Source organism: Myotis brandtii, unplaced genomic scaffold (assembly GCF_000412655.1).
Source record: "Myotis brandtii unplaced genomic scaffold, ASM41265v1 scaffold257, whole genome shotgun sequence".
In the NCBI taxonomy this organism is placed as follows: Eukaryota; Metazoa; Chordata; class Mammalia; order Chiroptera; family Vespertilionidae; genus Myotis; species Myotis brandtii.
Genome location: NW_005359757.1, coordinates 906,811 through 920,403, shown reverse-complemented (window position 1 = coordinate 920,403; position 13,593 = coordinate 906,811). Strand labels below are relative to the sequence as shown.

At 38.2% G+C, this 13,593-nt stretch overlaps 1 protein-coding gene across 1 annotated transcript in view; it reads right to left on the bottom strand.

The window, feature by feature from the left end:
* LOC106726374 (ferritin heavy polypeptide-like 17) overlaps positions 1–13,330 on the bottom strand; it is a 26,516-nt gene extending 13,186 nt beyond the window's left edge. The window contains exons 1-5 of the mRNA XM_014541033.1: positions 13,186–13,330; positions 12,904–13,075; positions 6,303–6,474; positions 5,208–5,333; positions 3,614–3,867 (exon numbers count right to left, since the gene is read on the bottom strand). Coding sequence (XP_014396519.1) covers positions 3,754–3,867; positions 5,208–5,333; positions 6,303–6,474; positions 12,904–13,075; positions 13,186–13,330 — 729 coding nt within the window. The 3' untranslated portion in view covers positions 3,614–3,753. The remainder of the gene's footprint in view (positions 1–3,613; positions 3,868–5,207; positions 5,334–6,302; positions 6,475–12,903; positions 13,076–13,185) is intronic.
* Positions 13,331–13,593: the final 263 nt, after the last annotated feature.

Here is a 13,593-nt window from a genome sequence, read left to right as displayed (position 1 = left end):
GGTCAAGGGGCGGGGAGGGGAGAAGGGGAGCATATGTAATATTTTCAACAATAAAGAATTATTTTTTAAAAAAGAAGATGACAGAAAAGAGAATCCTAGTACACTGCTGGTGGGAATGCAGACTAGTGCAGCCACTGTGGAAAGCAGTATGGAGTTTCCTCAAAAAATTAAAAATGGAAATGCCATTTAACCCAGTGATCCCACTTCTAGGACTATATCCTAAAAAACCTGAAACACCAATCAGAAAGAATTATGCACCCCTATGTCTGTAACAGCAGAATTTATAATAGCTGAGATTTGGAAACAGCCTAAGTGCCCATCAGCAGATGAGTGGATAAAAATCTGTGGTACATTTACACACTGGAATTCTATGCAGCGGTAAAAAAGAAGAAACTCTTATAATTTGTGCAGCATGGATGGACTCGGATAGTATTATGCTAAGAGAAATGTCTGTCAGGAAAGAGAGGAGGGAGTCAATGGGGAAAAACACAACAACAACAAAAACAGAGGGGACATATGTAATACTTTCAACAATAAAGATAAATTTTAAAAAATAAAATAAAGAGGAAAAAATTTTCTCCAAATTCAAGGACTCAGAATATTATCCATGTCAGGCCTTACTAAAGAACGCCCCAGAGAACAAACTTCACTCAACCAAAAGATAAGGGAAACTTCAGCAAAAAGACTGGGGTAAACACTGTTTAACAGCTGAACTAGGACTAAATCAAAGCCTAACTTAAGGGTTACAAAATAATATGTAAATATGAGCATTATATTTATTTATACTTTCACTATTGGGGTTATTTTAAAAATCAGTCATAATTTTACTCTAATGACTGCCTTTATAATTAGACTTTTATACAATTCTTAGAACTCTCTTTTTTCAGACAACACCTATTGGTTCCTACTGAATTAGCTTGAAACTTCCTCCTCTTTTCTCCACCCAAATTTAGTCAACATCATTTGTGGTGGGCTGAACTGTGTCCTCCAAAAATTCATGATGTAGGTATATGCCTACTTTTATGAAAAAAATGCCATACCTTTTTCCAAAGTGGTTGTACCAATTTACATTCTCATCCACAGTGTGTGGGAGCTTTTGTTGTTTTACCACCTTATGAGCATATGGTGCTGACAGTTATTTTAATTTCAGTCATCCTCCTGAATGTTTAGTGGTGGTATCGCATGTGGTTTGTGTTTGTTTCACAATGACTAATAGTGTTAAGTAATTTTTATGTATGTTCCCATGTTTACCCCACGATTAGAGAAATTCTTTAGTATAAAGTTGTCCACACCTTCAAAATCCTGTTGGGATTATAACCAAATTGCTTTAGTCCTACACATTCATTTGAGAGATGTCACAATTTTCATATTTAGTCTTACTTTCCTTTAGTCATTATTTAAAGATTTTTATCTCTTTCAGGAGGCGCTTTATTTTATTTCATATAGGTCCTAAGTTAGTTTTGTTAGAATTCTTCGTAAATTTTTTATTTATTTGTAAATATTATGAACAAGTTATGTTTTTTTTTTAATGTTTTTGTTTATGGGAAAGGTCCATTGGTAGATATTTATCCTGTATCCAGCAACAAAATTAAACTTTCTTGTAAGTTATATAGCTTTTCAGTTCTAGTTATAATCATATCACATTAATAAGTCTTTTTCAAATAGATACATCTTCTTTTCCTTTAACTTTTCTATTGCATTGTCTAGCATAGTCGTTCTGAAGCATGGTGCTTTTGCCTCTCAACAGACATTTGGCAAGTCTGGAAACAGTTTTGATTGTTGCAACTGGAGGAGGTGCTGTCTAGGAGGCAGATACCAGGCATGCTGCTAGACATCTCACAATGCATGGACAACTTTCCGCGACAGACCCATCTGGCTCAAAAATGTCAATTGTGCTGAGTATCAAATACTCTGCTTAAAAACTGTCAGAAAAACACGAAGTGGTGTTGAGGATAAAGCAATCTTGTCTTACTCATGATTTTAATGTCTATGATAGTCACCCATATGTATAAAATTAAGTATAAACTAATAATAATCATAAAAGGGAATTTATTCAAGAATACATGGCGAACTGGTAATTCTCCAGTGGTAACAAGCTCACCATGGCAGTCATTTTCAAGAAGGTTGAGTTGTGGTAAAGGCATGGAGGTAAAGAAGTTCACTATGTTGTAGCTATAGCCTGAGGCATGCCCTTCCCCACCAGAGTGACTGTACCAGACAAGGCTTCTTCATATCAGGCAGGCTACTTTGGGCCTGCATGTAGAAGCCCAGGCCCTTGTATTTTATTAAAACAATGGTTGTTCACAGTGAAGGTCTTCTTTGGGTTAAAGCTTTTGTGAGCTTAATATTTGCATGTTCAAATAGGTCTATTCTGCCTAACTTAATTTTTCCCCTCAGAATTTTGAAGTTTTTCCCATTTTGTCTTTGCATCTAATATTGATGAGAAAGCTATTAGTAATATGACAGTTTTCTTTCTTTGTAAGTGGTGTCTTTTACAGTGAGCTTGATACTCTAAAATTTTTCTACAATGGATCTTTTTCTCAACTTCTCTGCTCTCCTGGATCTCTAAATTAGATCTTTCATTGGAACTCCATATCTTAAAATTTAAAATATCACTTACTATTCCTTTGGCTGAGAATGTCTTAGCTTACTTCAATATCACTTGTTTGATCAGCTGTGTCTATTTCAATATTCAACCCATCTGTTAACTGGAATTTTCCCCAAGGTATATCTAATGTCATTATGTACTAGCTTTCCTCAAGTTTATGAGGTGGCACTATTATCTAAATTAACTAATATATAATCCGAACATGTACTGTTCTAGATACTTTACATACTAATTTACTTAATTCTCTCATTAACTTTATAAACTAAATACTATTAACCCTACTTTAAAAATGAATAAACTGAGTCAATGAGTAAGGTAAAAACTTACTCAAGGCAATGACAGATCTAATACGTTTTGTGGCCATGACACAATCCTTTAGAGCCCCGTTTGTTCCCACGTGGTACTAACCACCCCAGCTTGCATGCTCATTGCTTGCTCCTGAAAGCAAATACCCCAATAGTTGCTAGTTTGCCCTCAGTAGGTAGGGTAGGCACATCCACACAGTTGTTTGCTGTCTTAATTGCCTGTGTACCTTCCTGGTCCCTATGCATACCTCAGGTTATGAAAGGGCACCTGGGTTGCAGCCACTTGTTCCCTTAAATATTTCTAGTGAGTAAACATTTCTAGACCAAGAACTCTTGTTTTCAAGGCTAGCTTTACATAGATTTGAAGAAAATCCTACTATTTTTGTAAAATTTAAATACATAATATATAAGTTGAAGGGGAAAAAAACATTAGTGAGACCTAAGGTTTTCCTACTTAATTTATACTATATCTACTTGGTCTGTTTGAAATTCCCAAATCTTGACCCTGCATCTGAGTGTTGTTGGGATCATGGGAGAAGGAGAAGGCCTTTTTTTTTTTTTTTAAATCGAATGCACCTATTGTCCTTAGGAAGCTTTCACCAAACTTAACACTGATTGAATTAACCCATTTTTGTGCTTCAATAACAATCTCTTTACACATAACTATAATGCAAAAAAACAGGTTTAATTATACAAACACCAATGAAGGAAAGCAGTGGAGAAGATTAAGATCCTTAAATAGCTGATTTTGGGAACAACTACAATGGGAAGACTTGCTCTGTTGCCCTCGGATGTTGGATCTAGTTACTCGACAGGCTTTTTGTCATCAGGCTTTTTCAATCAGGCTTCCTCCTGAGCCTGCTTTTCTTCATTCCTATAATAGGCAAGCTGGCGTTGCAGGTAGGTTGTGTTCCTCCTCTGTTTATCCAGGTACTTTCCCATGAAGCGTAAGAACTACAGAAATAAACAGGGGAAAACCCTTTACAGTGGTTCTCAACCTTCTGGCCCTTTAAATACAGTTCCTCATGTTGTGACCCAACCATAAAATTATTTTCATTGCTACTTCATAACTGTAATATTACAACTGTTATGAATCCTAATGTAAATATCTGATATTCAGGATGCTCTTAGGCGACCCCTGTGAAAGGGTCGTTCGACCGCCAAAGGGGTCGCAACCCACAGGTTGAGAAGTGCTGCTTTAGAACCTCATCTGCAACAGGAGGCAATCAAAAATCTTGCTACCCAAATTGTAGCTCATGGACCTGCAGCCCTGGGAGCTTGTCAGAAAAAGAGAATCTCAAGTCCCACTCCAGACCTACTAAATCAGAACCTGCATTTTAAGAAAGGAGAGGGAGTTCATATACACATAGAAGTTTAATGAGCACTGATCTAAGACACTCAAGACCTCCAGTGAGTACAAATACCCACTCTCAATGAGTATGAGTGTTATGGCATCTCATCAAAAGTACAGATTAACTTAAAAAAAACTAATACTGCAGTGGTTTCCCACCCTATTTGTTTTTGTTTTGTTTTTTTAATCACCTGGAGATTTAAGTAGATGTCTAGACACAATTTCCACAGATTTAGATGTAAGTGGCCATAGGCTAAGGCATTTGTATCTATCTCTTCAGAGTTCCTAAACCAGTCCAATATGCATCTAGGGTTGATAACTTTTGTACAAGGGAATTTTCCTCACTTTGATTTCCTGAGATACTATGGGGTTAGTGAGAAAGAAGTTGCCACCATAAGGTGGAGTGTTCACCATTAACCAGGAAGACGGCAGAATAATAAGTCACCATTAACATTCACTTTTGCAGGGACCATCAGGGACAGTGGTTCTCAAAGTGTGGCCCCTGGCCAGCAGGCAGCAGCATAACCTGAAAACTTGTTAGAAATGCAAATTCTCAGGCACCACATGAAAGCCATTGAATCAGAAACTCTGTGGGGTAGGGCCTAGCAGGTTGCTTGAGTAAATCCTCCAGGTGATCCTGGTACCTATTAACATTTAACTATTCCTGGTCTAGATTTAAAAGCCAGCAGCAAGTCATTTTGTTTAATTATCCAGAGCACACTTTTCCTGGAAAGCCCTCTCCATCTTGTGTTGAGTTGCATTCCCTCTTACCAGGGCACCTACTCCTCCCACCTCCAATCTACTCCCAGAAGTAGGTTCATATACTTCCTTGGGGGGAAAAAAGCATGTGTTGGATGACCAGAGCCTTGAGCCCTCTTCCAAGAAGCAAGTCATAATTCAGAAGTGAACTATGATAGTACTTTCAAAACTAGCTACTACTTACATCATTGTCATTATTGGCAGAAGCTGTGGTCTTCAGATCTATCAGGAGCTGGCTTAACTGGTTCTCCAATTCCAAAGCATACTCCAGAGCTTTTATGCCGGTTTGCCAGTTATCTACCTCAGGCCGCTTTAGGAGAGAAACAGGGAAGTCACCTGGGGCACAGCTTTCTTACATTAGACTTCCTGGGTCGAATTATGTCTAGGTTTGTAGTATAACCCAATACTTTCTAAACTTTGTGGCACAATGGAATCAAACTAGCATCTTAAATCCTGATGTCTGGATTTCAGCTGCAGACATAATGCAATGACTGAAATGGTAGGAGTGCAACCTTAGCATCAGGATTTTAAAAGCTCCGCATGTAATTTTAATGGGCTTGCATACAAAGCATGATGCCACTAGCACAGCTACATGCACTATTCCATTAGTTTGAAAATTCCATGATGGTGGTTTAATTCCATAACTACCAGACATTTACTAATTCTCTTTATAAAACTGGAGTTAACAGAACCCCTCACATAAGTAGGCATGTTTCTAGATGTCATGCCCCCATTAAAGTTTAGATGATTTCTTTTAAGTGTCCATCCCAGAAAAAAAAAAAAAGTTGGCTTCATTACATGGAAGAGGTAGCCATTTCAAATACCTGGGTGTGCATCTGAGATAGTCTAATGATATGATAGAGGATGGTAACTGTTCTAGGAAGAGGCCATTAGAGGTGTGCTTCTCAATCTGCCTGAGCATTAGAGTCACCTGGAGATCTTGTTAAACTACAGCTCCTTGGGCCCCACCCCTAGAGAATCTGATCCAGTTTGTCTATGAATTTGCATTTCTGATGATTTCCCAGGTGATGCTGATGCTCTGGTCCAGAGACCACACTAGCTGTGGCTCATTGGGAAAACCTAAGCAATCATTTAGTGGCTGCAATTTACTTAAAATGATATGAAGAGGTTATAAAGAACACAAATGCTTGCCCTCAAAGTTGGTTACTATAATCCTGTGTGTAATATGGGTAACCCAACAAGTTAGACAACAAATAATTTAGTTCTCTAGACTCAGCAGAGGCCCCATTAAAATCATTATGACAAATTACATAGTCACCTTAATCACTGGTAGGCAGATGGTATTCCCAAGTCCTATTAGATATTTTAGGAATTGCTTTCCATGTTCCCTTTTCAATTCAGCTTGGTCTTCAAAGAATCCAGAAAAAATAGGTTCTACTGAGTCTAAAGGATAAGAATAGGCCTGGGACAGAGGTGAGAATGAGGAGAAACTAGAGGTGAGACAAGCTAATTTTTAAAGTTGGAAATCTTACACACACTCAAGCCCTCTTTGTTCAGACTAGGGTCCTTGGTTTGTCCTTTGACTTCCAGAAGACCCCAGCTATCTTTCAAACCCAAACTACCTCAAAGAAAAGCCATCCAGATTTTAATATGCTTGGGCCTAACCTTTGGATATTATGGCCTCTTTAATGACCAGATTTGTAAACCCCATATGCTAGCACTTATATCCAATAATTGTTTAAACACAGCAAAAGTCCAGAATAAATTAAATGTTATTTTAAAATCAACCTATTTCACCAATCCTAACACATCTACATTACCTCTAAATTAAATATGGGTGAAAAATTACTTATTCAGTCTACCACCAGTGTCTGATGCCCGTATGGTTTGGTTAACACACTGGAAAGAACTGTGATTCTCCCATCATAGTCCATAGTTTGCAATCACAGTTCTAAATCATTAGCCACAAAGCAGCAAAATCCTAGGCACTAGGTTGCTGTTTCATCTATCATCACAACACAAACATGGCCATAACCACCATTACTAAAGAGCCATAGGATATATCCAAGCTGAAACCTTCCTCCCAGTGGCTCAAAAAATCATACTAACCATACATAAATAAGCATCACTGATGTGCAGCTCAAAAGATGCCACATAATTAGTAGCAACCCTACACTCTTCAGAGACAGGTTGCTTGAATGCCATCACAGCATTAGAGAAAACCAAGCATACACAGTGCTACCCAGCAAGCTATGGACTTCCTAAATACTAGTAGGCAGATAGTCCCTTTCATACAGCTGAAAACTAGATAAAATTCCACCCAGCTGTGATTAACAGCTACTCATCTGTGAATGAGGACATTGTTTCTGCATGAAAGAACCATTCTCACCTAAAAAAAGGTGTGGGAGAAAAGTTAATTCTCTTAAATAGCCCAGCCACTATAGAGTACTTTCTCTCACGTTTTCTCTATGATTTGAAAGGCTGATCTACTTCCTGAATAGAGAAGTAGTAACAGAGAAGATGCATTAGCTTTAATATATTCTTTTCTTTAAAAACAATTTATGGCACATTATGCTAGGTCCTATGGTGAATCTAAGAAGACTGGCTAAAATGCATTATTTGCCTATAAGGGACATAACCCCCCCCCACACACACACTCCATAAAGCTGCAATGCACATAACTGATCTTAAGGCAGGATATGATGGAGGTTCTGAAGTGGCAAAGCACATGTAGCTGAGGGGATTCTGGCAGATTTCATTGATAAATCGGCAGTTGAAACTGGCCTTGGAAGGTGGGTAAGAATGTAGGGAAAGAGAAATAGAAGAAGGGCGTTCCACCTGGAGAGCTGGCACACACAGGCTGTAGGGATTAGACACAGTAATGGTTTCTCATCACTGCAGTAAGACTGCTGCATTGGGGAAGCTTTTGCCCCCTTCTTCAAATGGTCTCCCAGAAGTTCTGACCTGCCTCAATATTTACCACTTTATTAGCGTCCTTTTAGGGTAGAGATTGTTTTACTTATCTTGGTAGTCCTATTGCTCATAATGAAATAATTTTTAAATACTAGGTGTGAACTCAAAACGTAATACATAAAAGTATAGTTTACATGGGCAGCAATGTGATTTCTCATGGATTTGGTGGGTTCATAGATCTAGCCTAAGCCATGTCTGGTGCAACTGACATAAAAGTGGCAGGTCACCAAGTCTATTTCTCGCCTAAGACCATCCTGCATATCAGACATTTACATTACGATTCATAACAGTAGCAACATTATAGTTATGAAGTAGCAACGAAAATAATTTTATGGTTGGGTCACAACATGCGGAACTGTATTTAAAGGGGCAGAAGGTTAAGAACCACTGCGAGTCTAGCAGTGGTCAGCAAACTGCGCCTTGCGAGCCACATGCAGCTCTTTGGCCCCTTGAGTGTGGCTCTTCCACAAAATAGCGACTTCTGCGCATGGGCCACGAAGTTTCAGTCACACTGTACATGCGTGCCCACACGTGGTATTTTGTGGAAGAGCCACACTCAAGGGGCCAAAGAGCTGCATGTGGCTCATGAGCCGCAGTTTGCCTACCACTGGGAGGGAGGTGAGGAGCCTGGGAGTTTCCTGAGGGACAGCTATCCTGAGAGAAGGAACCAAGCATTCTAACTTTGGTGTAGTCACAAGAATAAATAACATCATCAAAAGGAAGAGGTCATTACAAAAAGTTCTACTAGCCCTAGCCAGTTTTGCTCAGTGGATGGAGCATTGGCCTGCGAACCAAGGGTCCCAGGTTTGATTCTGATCAAGGGCACTTACGTTGGTTGCAGGCTCCCCTCCGGCCTGGGCCCTGGTCAGGGTGCATGCAGGAAGCAAGCAATCGATGTGTTTCTTTCACATTGATGTTTCTCTCTGTCTTTTCCTCTCTTCCACTCTCTCTAAAAATCAATGGAAAAAAATATCCTCGAATGAGGATTAAAAAAAGAAAAAAAGGTCCTACCACTTGTCAGTTTTGCTTCTTGACTCAACCCTGTCCGTGTCCCTAATTGAATTCATTCCTTGGTCCCAGAAGGTACTTTAAGCAGATGCTTCTCAAACTGAAATTTGTATATAAATCACTTGTTGCTCTTATTAAGCAGCAGATTCTGATTCATGGGCCTTGAGATCCCGCATTTCTAACAAATCTGCCAAATGTTGCTGGTCCAGGGACCACATTTTGAGTAGTAAGTGTTTACATATAGTCCTAAAAAGCTATTTCAATAAAAATTTGGTAAGATGTGGAACACAAATGGCACTACTGAGGACCCCCTCATAGGAGAGAAGGGGACCATCCCTGCTGCTTCCCTACAGACCACTGCAGTGCTTGGCATGCCAGAGCTCCCACGACCTCCATGGCAGCACCCTGGGGAGGCAGCAGTGCCAGGGCGCTCAGCAATATCTAGCCTATGAAGGTTACAGCAGGGGAATGGGAAAGATAATGGTAGCTGACTAATAGTTAACTGGTTTGTTCATAGTATGTGTAAAACCTCTCCTAAACTCCCAATAGAATTTGGGGAAACCTTTCAGGAGATTAGGGTCCTATGTGAGCAGGTAGAGACAAGTACCAAAGAAATCTGGATTATTACTTACTGTTAATGTGACCCCATCTACAGGAGAGTAAATCAAGAACATAAAGATTTTACTTACTGGAAGATATAAAAGTTTGGATATTTCTGGATAGATCAACTTAGGAAAAGATATTATCTTTTCATGTAAACATCCCATGATTCTACCATTCCATCTGGGCCAAAACACAGAATTGGATACATATGAAGAAAATGCTCTTCTTCTTGAGGGTTAAATATTATTGAGGAATATTGCTATCTAATCATTTAAAAACAACCTCACAATATACAAAAAAAGAAATACATTCGGAACATCAGTAATAGTTGTATTAGCTTTACAGGTGATTTTTTTTCTATTTTTCATATTTTTTGAACTTTTATAATTATAACATATTTTCATTTTGATAAAGAAGCCTGACAGCTACCTTTCTAGAAAATTAGCACAATGTAATCTCCACATGTATTATGAACATTTTTTCTTATTATAAATGCAATGCTTGATCATTATAAATGATTACAAAATTACAGAAATATATAATATAGAAAGTGACAGCCCATGGGTAGTTCCAATATATATTTTAAATTTAATTTGATTCATAATACCACTATTAACTTTTGATAACCTAATGAATTGACTTTTGAATTATGGGACATTCTCTGACTAATTTATATACCTCCTCCCCTGGAATATGCGGAAAATACAAAGACAGCTTTTTAAAAAACTATAATAATAAAAGTGTAATATGCTAATTAGACTGGACGTCCTTCCGGACTACCTTCTGGACGAAGCCCAGGTCCTGGGTGAGAGGGAAGCTGGTGCCAGCAGCCAGGGAAAGGAAGGCCTACTGCATGAATTTCGTGCATCAGGCCTCTAGTATTTATATAATTGCTTAAAATTATATTGAAATGTAATACAAACTTAATGTCCTTACAGTGTTACTTCACCTTGTCATCTCCCTAATGATTAAGGAAAGAGAAAGGGTTCTCTTCTGGACTTAATTCTAAACAAGAAATGTTTATCTTTAAAATATCTTTAGGGGGTTCTTTTTATCCCCTGTATTGTGCACATATATTCCTCATTAGTTTAAAAGCCTCATGGGAAATGGGCCTAAGTCTTAGTCAACTTTATATGTCCCTGAGCATTTAGTAGAGTGACTTGCCCATGGAAAGCACCCAATAAATTATATTGACTGAACAACTTAAAAGGAAAAGAAACTTAAACATTGAGAGTTGTTGATTGTCAAGGAAGAAACAATGGGCAGAGCCAGATGGGTTCTTTGCACTTTAGAAAAGCAGATTTTAAGTTTCTATAAATCATGGAGAGGGAGAAAGCCAGGAATTCCATGTCATGAATCTTTAAAAGAAAAGATAGCATTTAACACAATCAGGGGCACTGAGTGCATTCCTAAATGTTTACAGATGAAAGAGTGAATAAGTGAAGTAATTGATCAAAATAGCAAACTGATGGGCTTTAAAAGCTAAGGGCACAAGTAATTCTGGTGACTAAATGAGAGATGGCATCTACAGAAACCCCTGTGCCTACACACATATCCTGCAGCCCCTACTTCCAGGCTCAGTGCAGCTTTCCTTTCCTCTGAAGCATGTTTTCTGACTTTTCAGTCTGGGTTTGGTATCCCCACCTTTGTGCTCCATGGTTATAGGAATTCTTTCCACACCTTTGTAATTGCTTGCTTATCTGTGCCTTCTCTCTCAGTTCATGAGCTCCTTGAAGGCACTTGTGTTGTGCTGTGGAGTTGCCATCATCTAGTATAGAAGAGGAAGTAGCAGGTCATCAATAGATATCCATTCACTATGAAGGAACAAGTAAATGGTCAAACATTTAATGGGCAAACAAAAATATGGAAGGCAAGTATATGAGGAGACTAAAAATGTAAAATAAATTATCAGGAAGCATAAACTTTCATGTGTGTTGGGGGTTATTAATAATAGCCAATATGTGGAAGTAACCTAAGTATCCATCAGTGGATGAATGGATAAAGCAATTGTGTATTTATATACATGCATATACAGTGGAATATTATTCAGCCGTAAAAACAAATAAAATTTTGCCATTTAGGAAAACATGGATGGATCCCAAGGGCATGTGCTAAGTGAAATAAGTCCAACAAACTAAAACAAATATTGTATGTTCATTATTATATGTGGAAGCTAAAAAAGAAAACACTAAACAAAAACAAGCTTATAGATACAGAAAACAGAGTGGAGGTGGCCAGAGCAGGAAGCAGGTGAAGGAGGTGAATAATCAGAGAAATGGGTAAAGGGAGTCATATATAAAGGGATATATATATATCTGGAATGAAAAGGACAATTTTTATAAGAAAAAAAACTGATTTCAAGACTCACTCTAAATTTAATCAAGACAGTTTTGAGTTGTCATAAATATGAACATATAGTACACCAGCACAGAGTTTAGAAATAAATCTATACATATATTATCATTTGATTTTCAATAAGTGTACCCAAAGTAATTTTTAAAAATCACACTGAAACATTGTACAGTGGGGCCTTGACTTATGAGTGTCCCAACTAACGAGTTTTTTGAGATACCTGCTGTCTCTTGGCCAATTTTTTGCATTGAGTTGATAGAGTAATTTGAGTTAACGAGCTCCTTAACAAGCTCGGTCTCGTAAAGAATTAAACTCGGAAGTCAAGGCCCCACTGTATTAACAATAAAAGCTTCTTAAGAGTATGCCTAAAAAATTAACAAACATTTTCTTACATGAAGTTCTGAGAATCTAAATGAAAGGTAGGAAACAGGTAAAAGTACAGGACTACTCCATCATGGTGTATGTTGTCTAAAGAATATGCCAGGCAAGCAGGTTTATCAAGAATCAAATTTGTTTTTATAATTAGATAAAATTTTTAATGTCATCAATCCTATATTCATCATAAGCAGTTGCCTTAATAAAGCAGTTTTGTTTCTTTAAAAAAAATAAAGAATATGCCAAGTCCTTGACATCATTGGTTTCAAAAGTATTGAGATATAATAAAAGTATAAATCTACACATTTTAATTAAATCAAATATCAAATTCTCTGTTCTATGAATTATTGACCTGATGACAAAAGAACTCTATTTGAGAAAAGTATTTTCATTAATAATTTGTTAACATATGATACTTCTGTCGAATATTTTGCATCATATTTATTGTACTTTTATGAGATCTGATCTGCACCAACAAATTGACAGTGGCAATAAACATTGACCACAAAAGTTTGAACAACCAGGACAACTGAAACATATGCCCATATTAGGGTTGAAGAAGATGTAATGATGAAGTCCACCCAGTACTTGACCATAAAGAAACTCACCTGTAACAGGAAGGTCTAGGAGGCCCTTTTCTCTGGGGAGCTCTGTAGGAAGGGGCTGGTGGTGTGAAGGTGCTGGGACTGCCTCTGATACCTGCACTTGAGAGCAGCACAATTCCTGAAAAGGAGGCATCTCTAAGTAGTGGCAGTATGGAAAACAGGCTCTGGATGATAGCTTGTAAGGGAAAGGGAGAAGTATTTATGGTATTCGGCAGATTGGTCTTGGCACATTAGAAACCACAGTGTAGGAGATAAGGTTCTACAAAAGACAAACTGAGAACTCACAGAAGAAGAAGGAATGGGAGATGGAACTGGTGGATTTCTGTTTAAACCTGGCCAACCAGGCGGTGCTGGACCTGAGGAGGATGGCCTGGAGCATGCTCAGGAGGCAGGTGTTGCAGATGGAGAGGCCCCTCATCACCTTGTTCATGTAGAAAAGCACCTAACATTTGAAGACATTCTGAAAGTTCAGTGACTCACAGAGGTCTGGAGACAAAAGAACAATATGGTGAGGAGTACCTTCTGTGGACCAGGGCCCAGAGAAAGAAAGGGTCAGGTCAGGTAGATGGCCTTAAGCCTGAGATCCAGGAGTGGAGGAAAAGTAGGAATGTGTGAGCTGAGAGTCCGATCCCAACTTGGAACAAAAAGCAATTTTTAATGGAAACATAAATAGAAAGTGAGCATCTTAGAGGA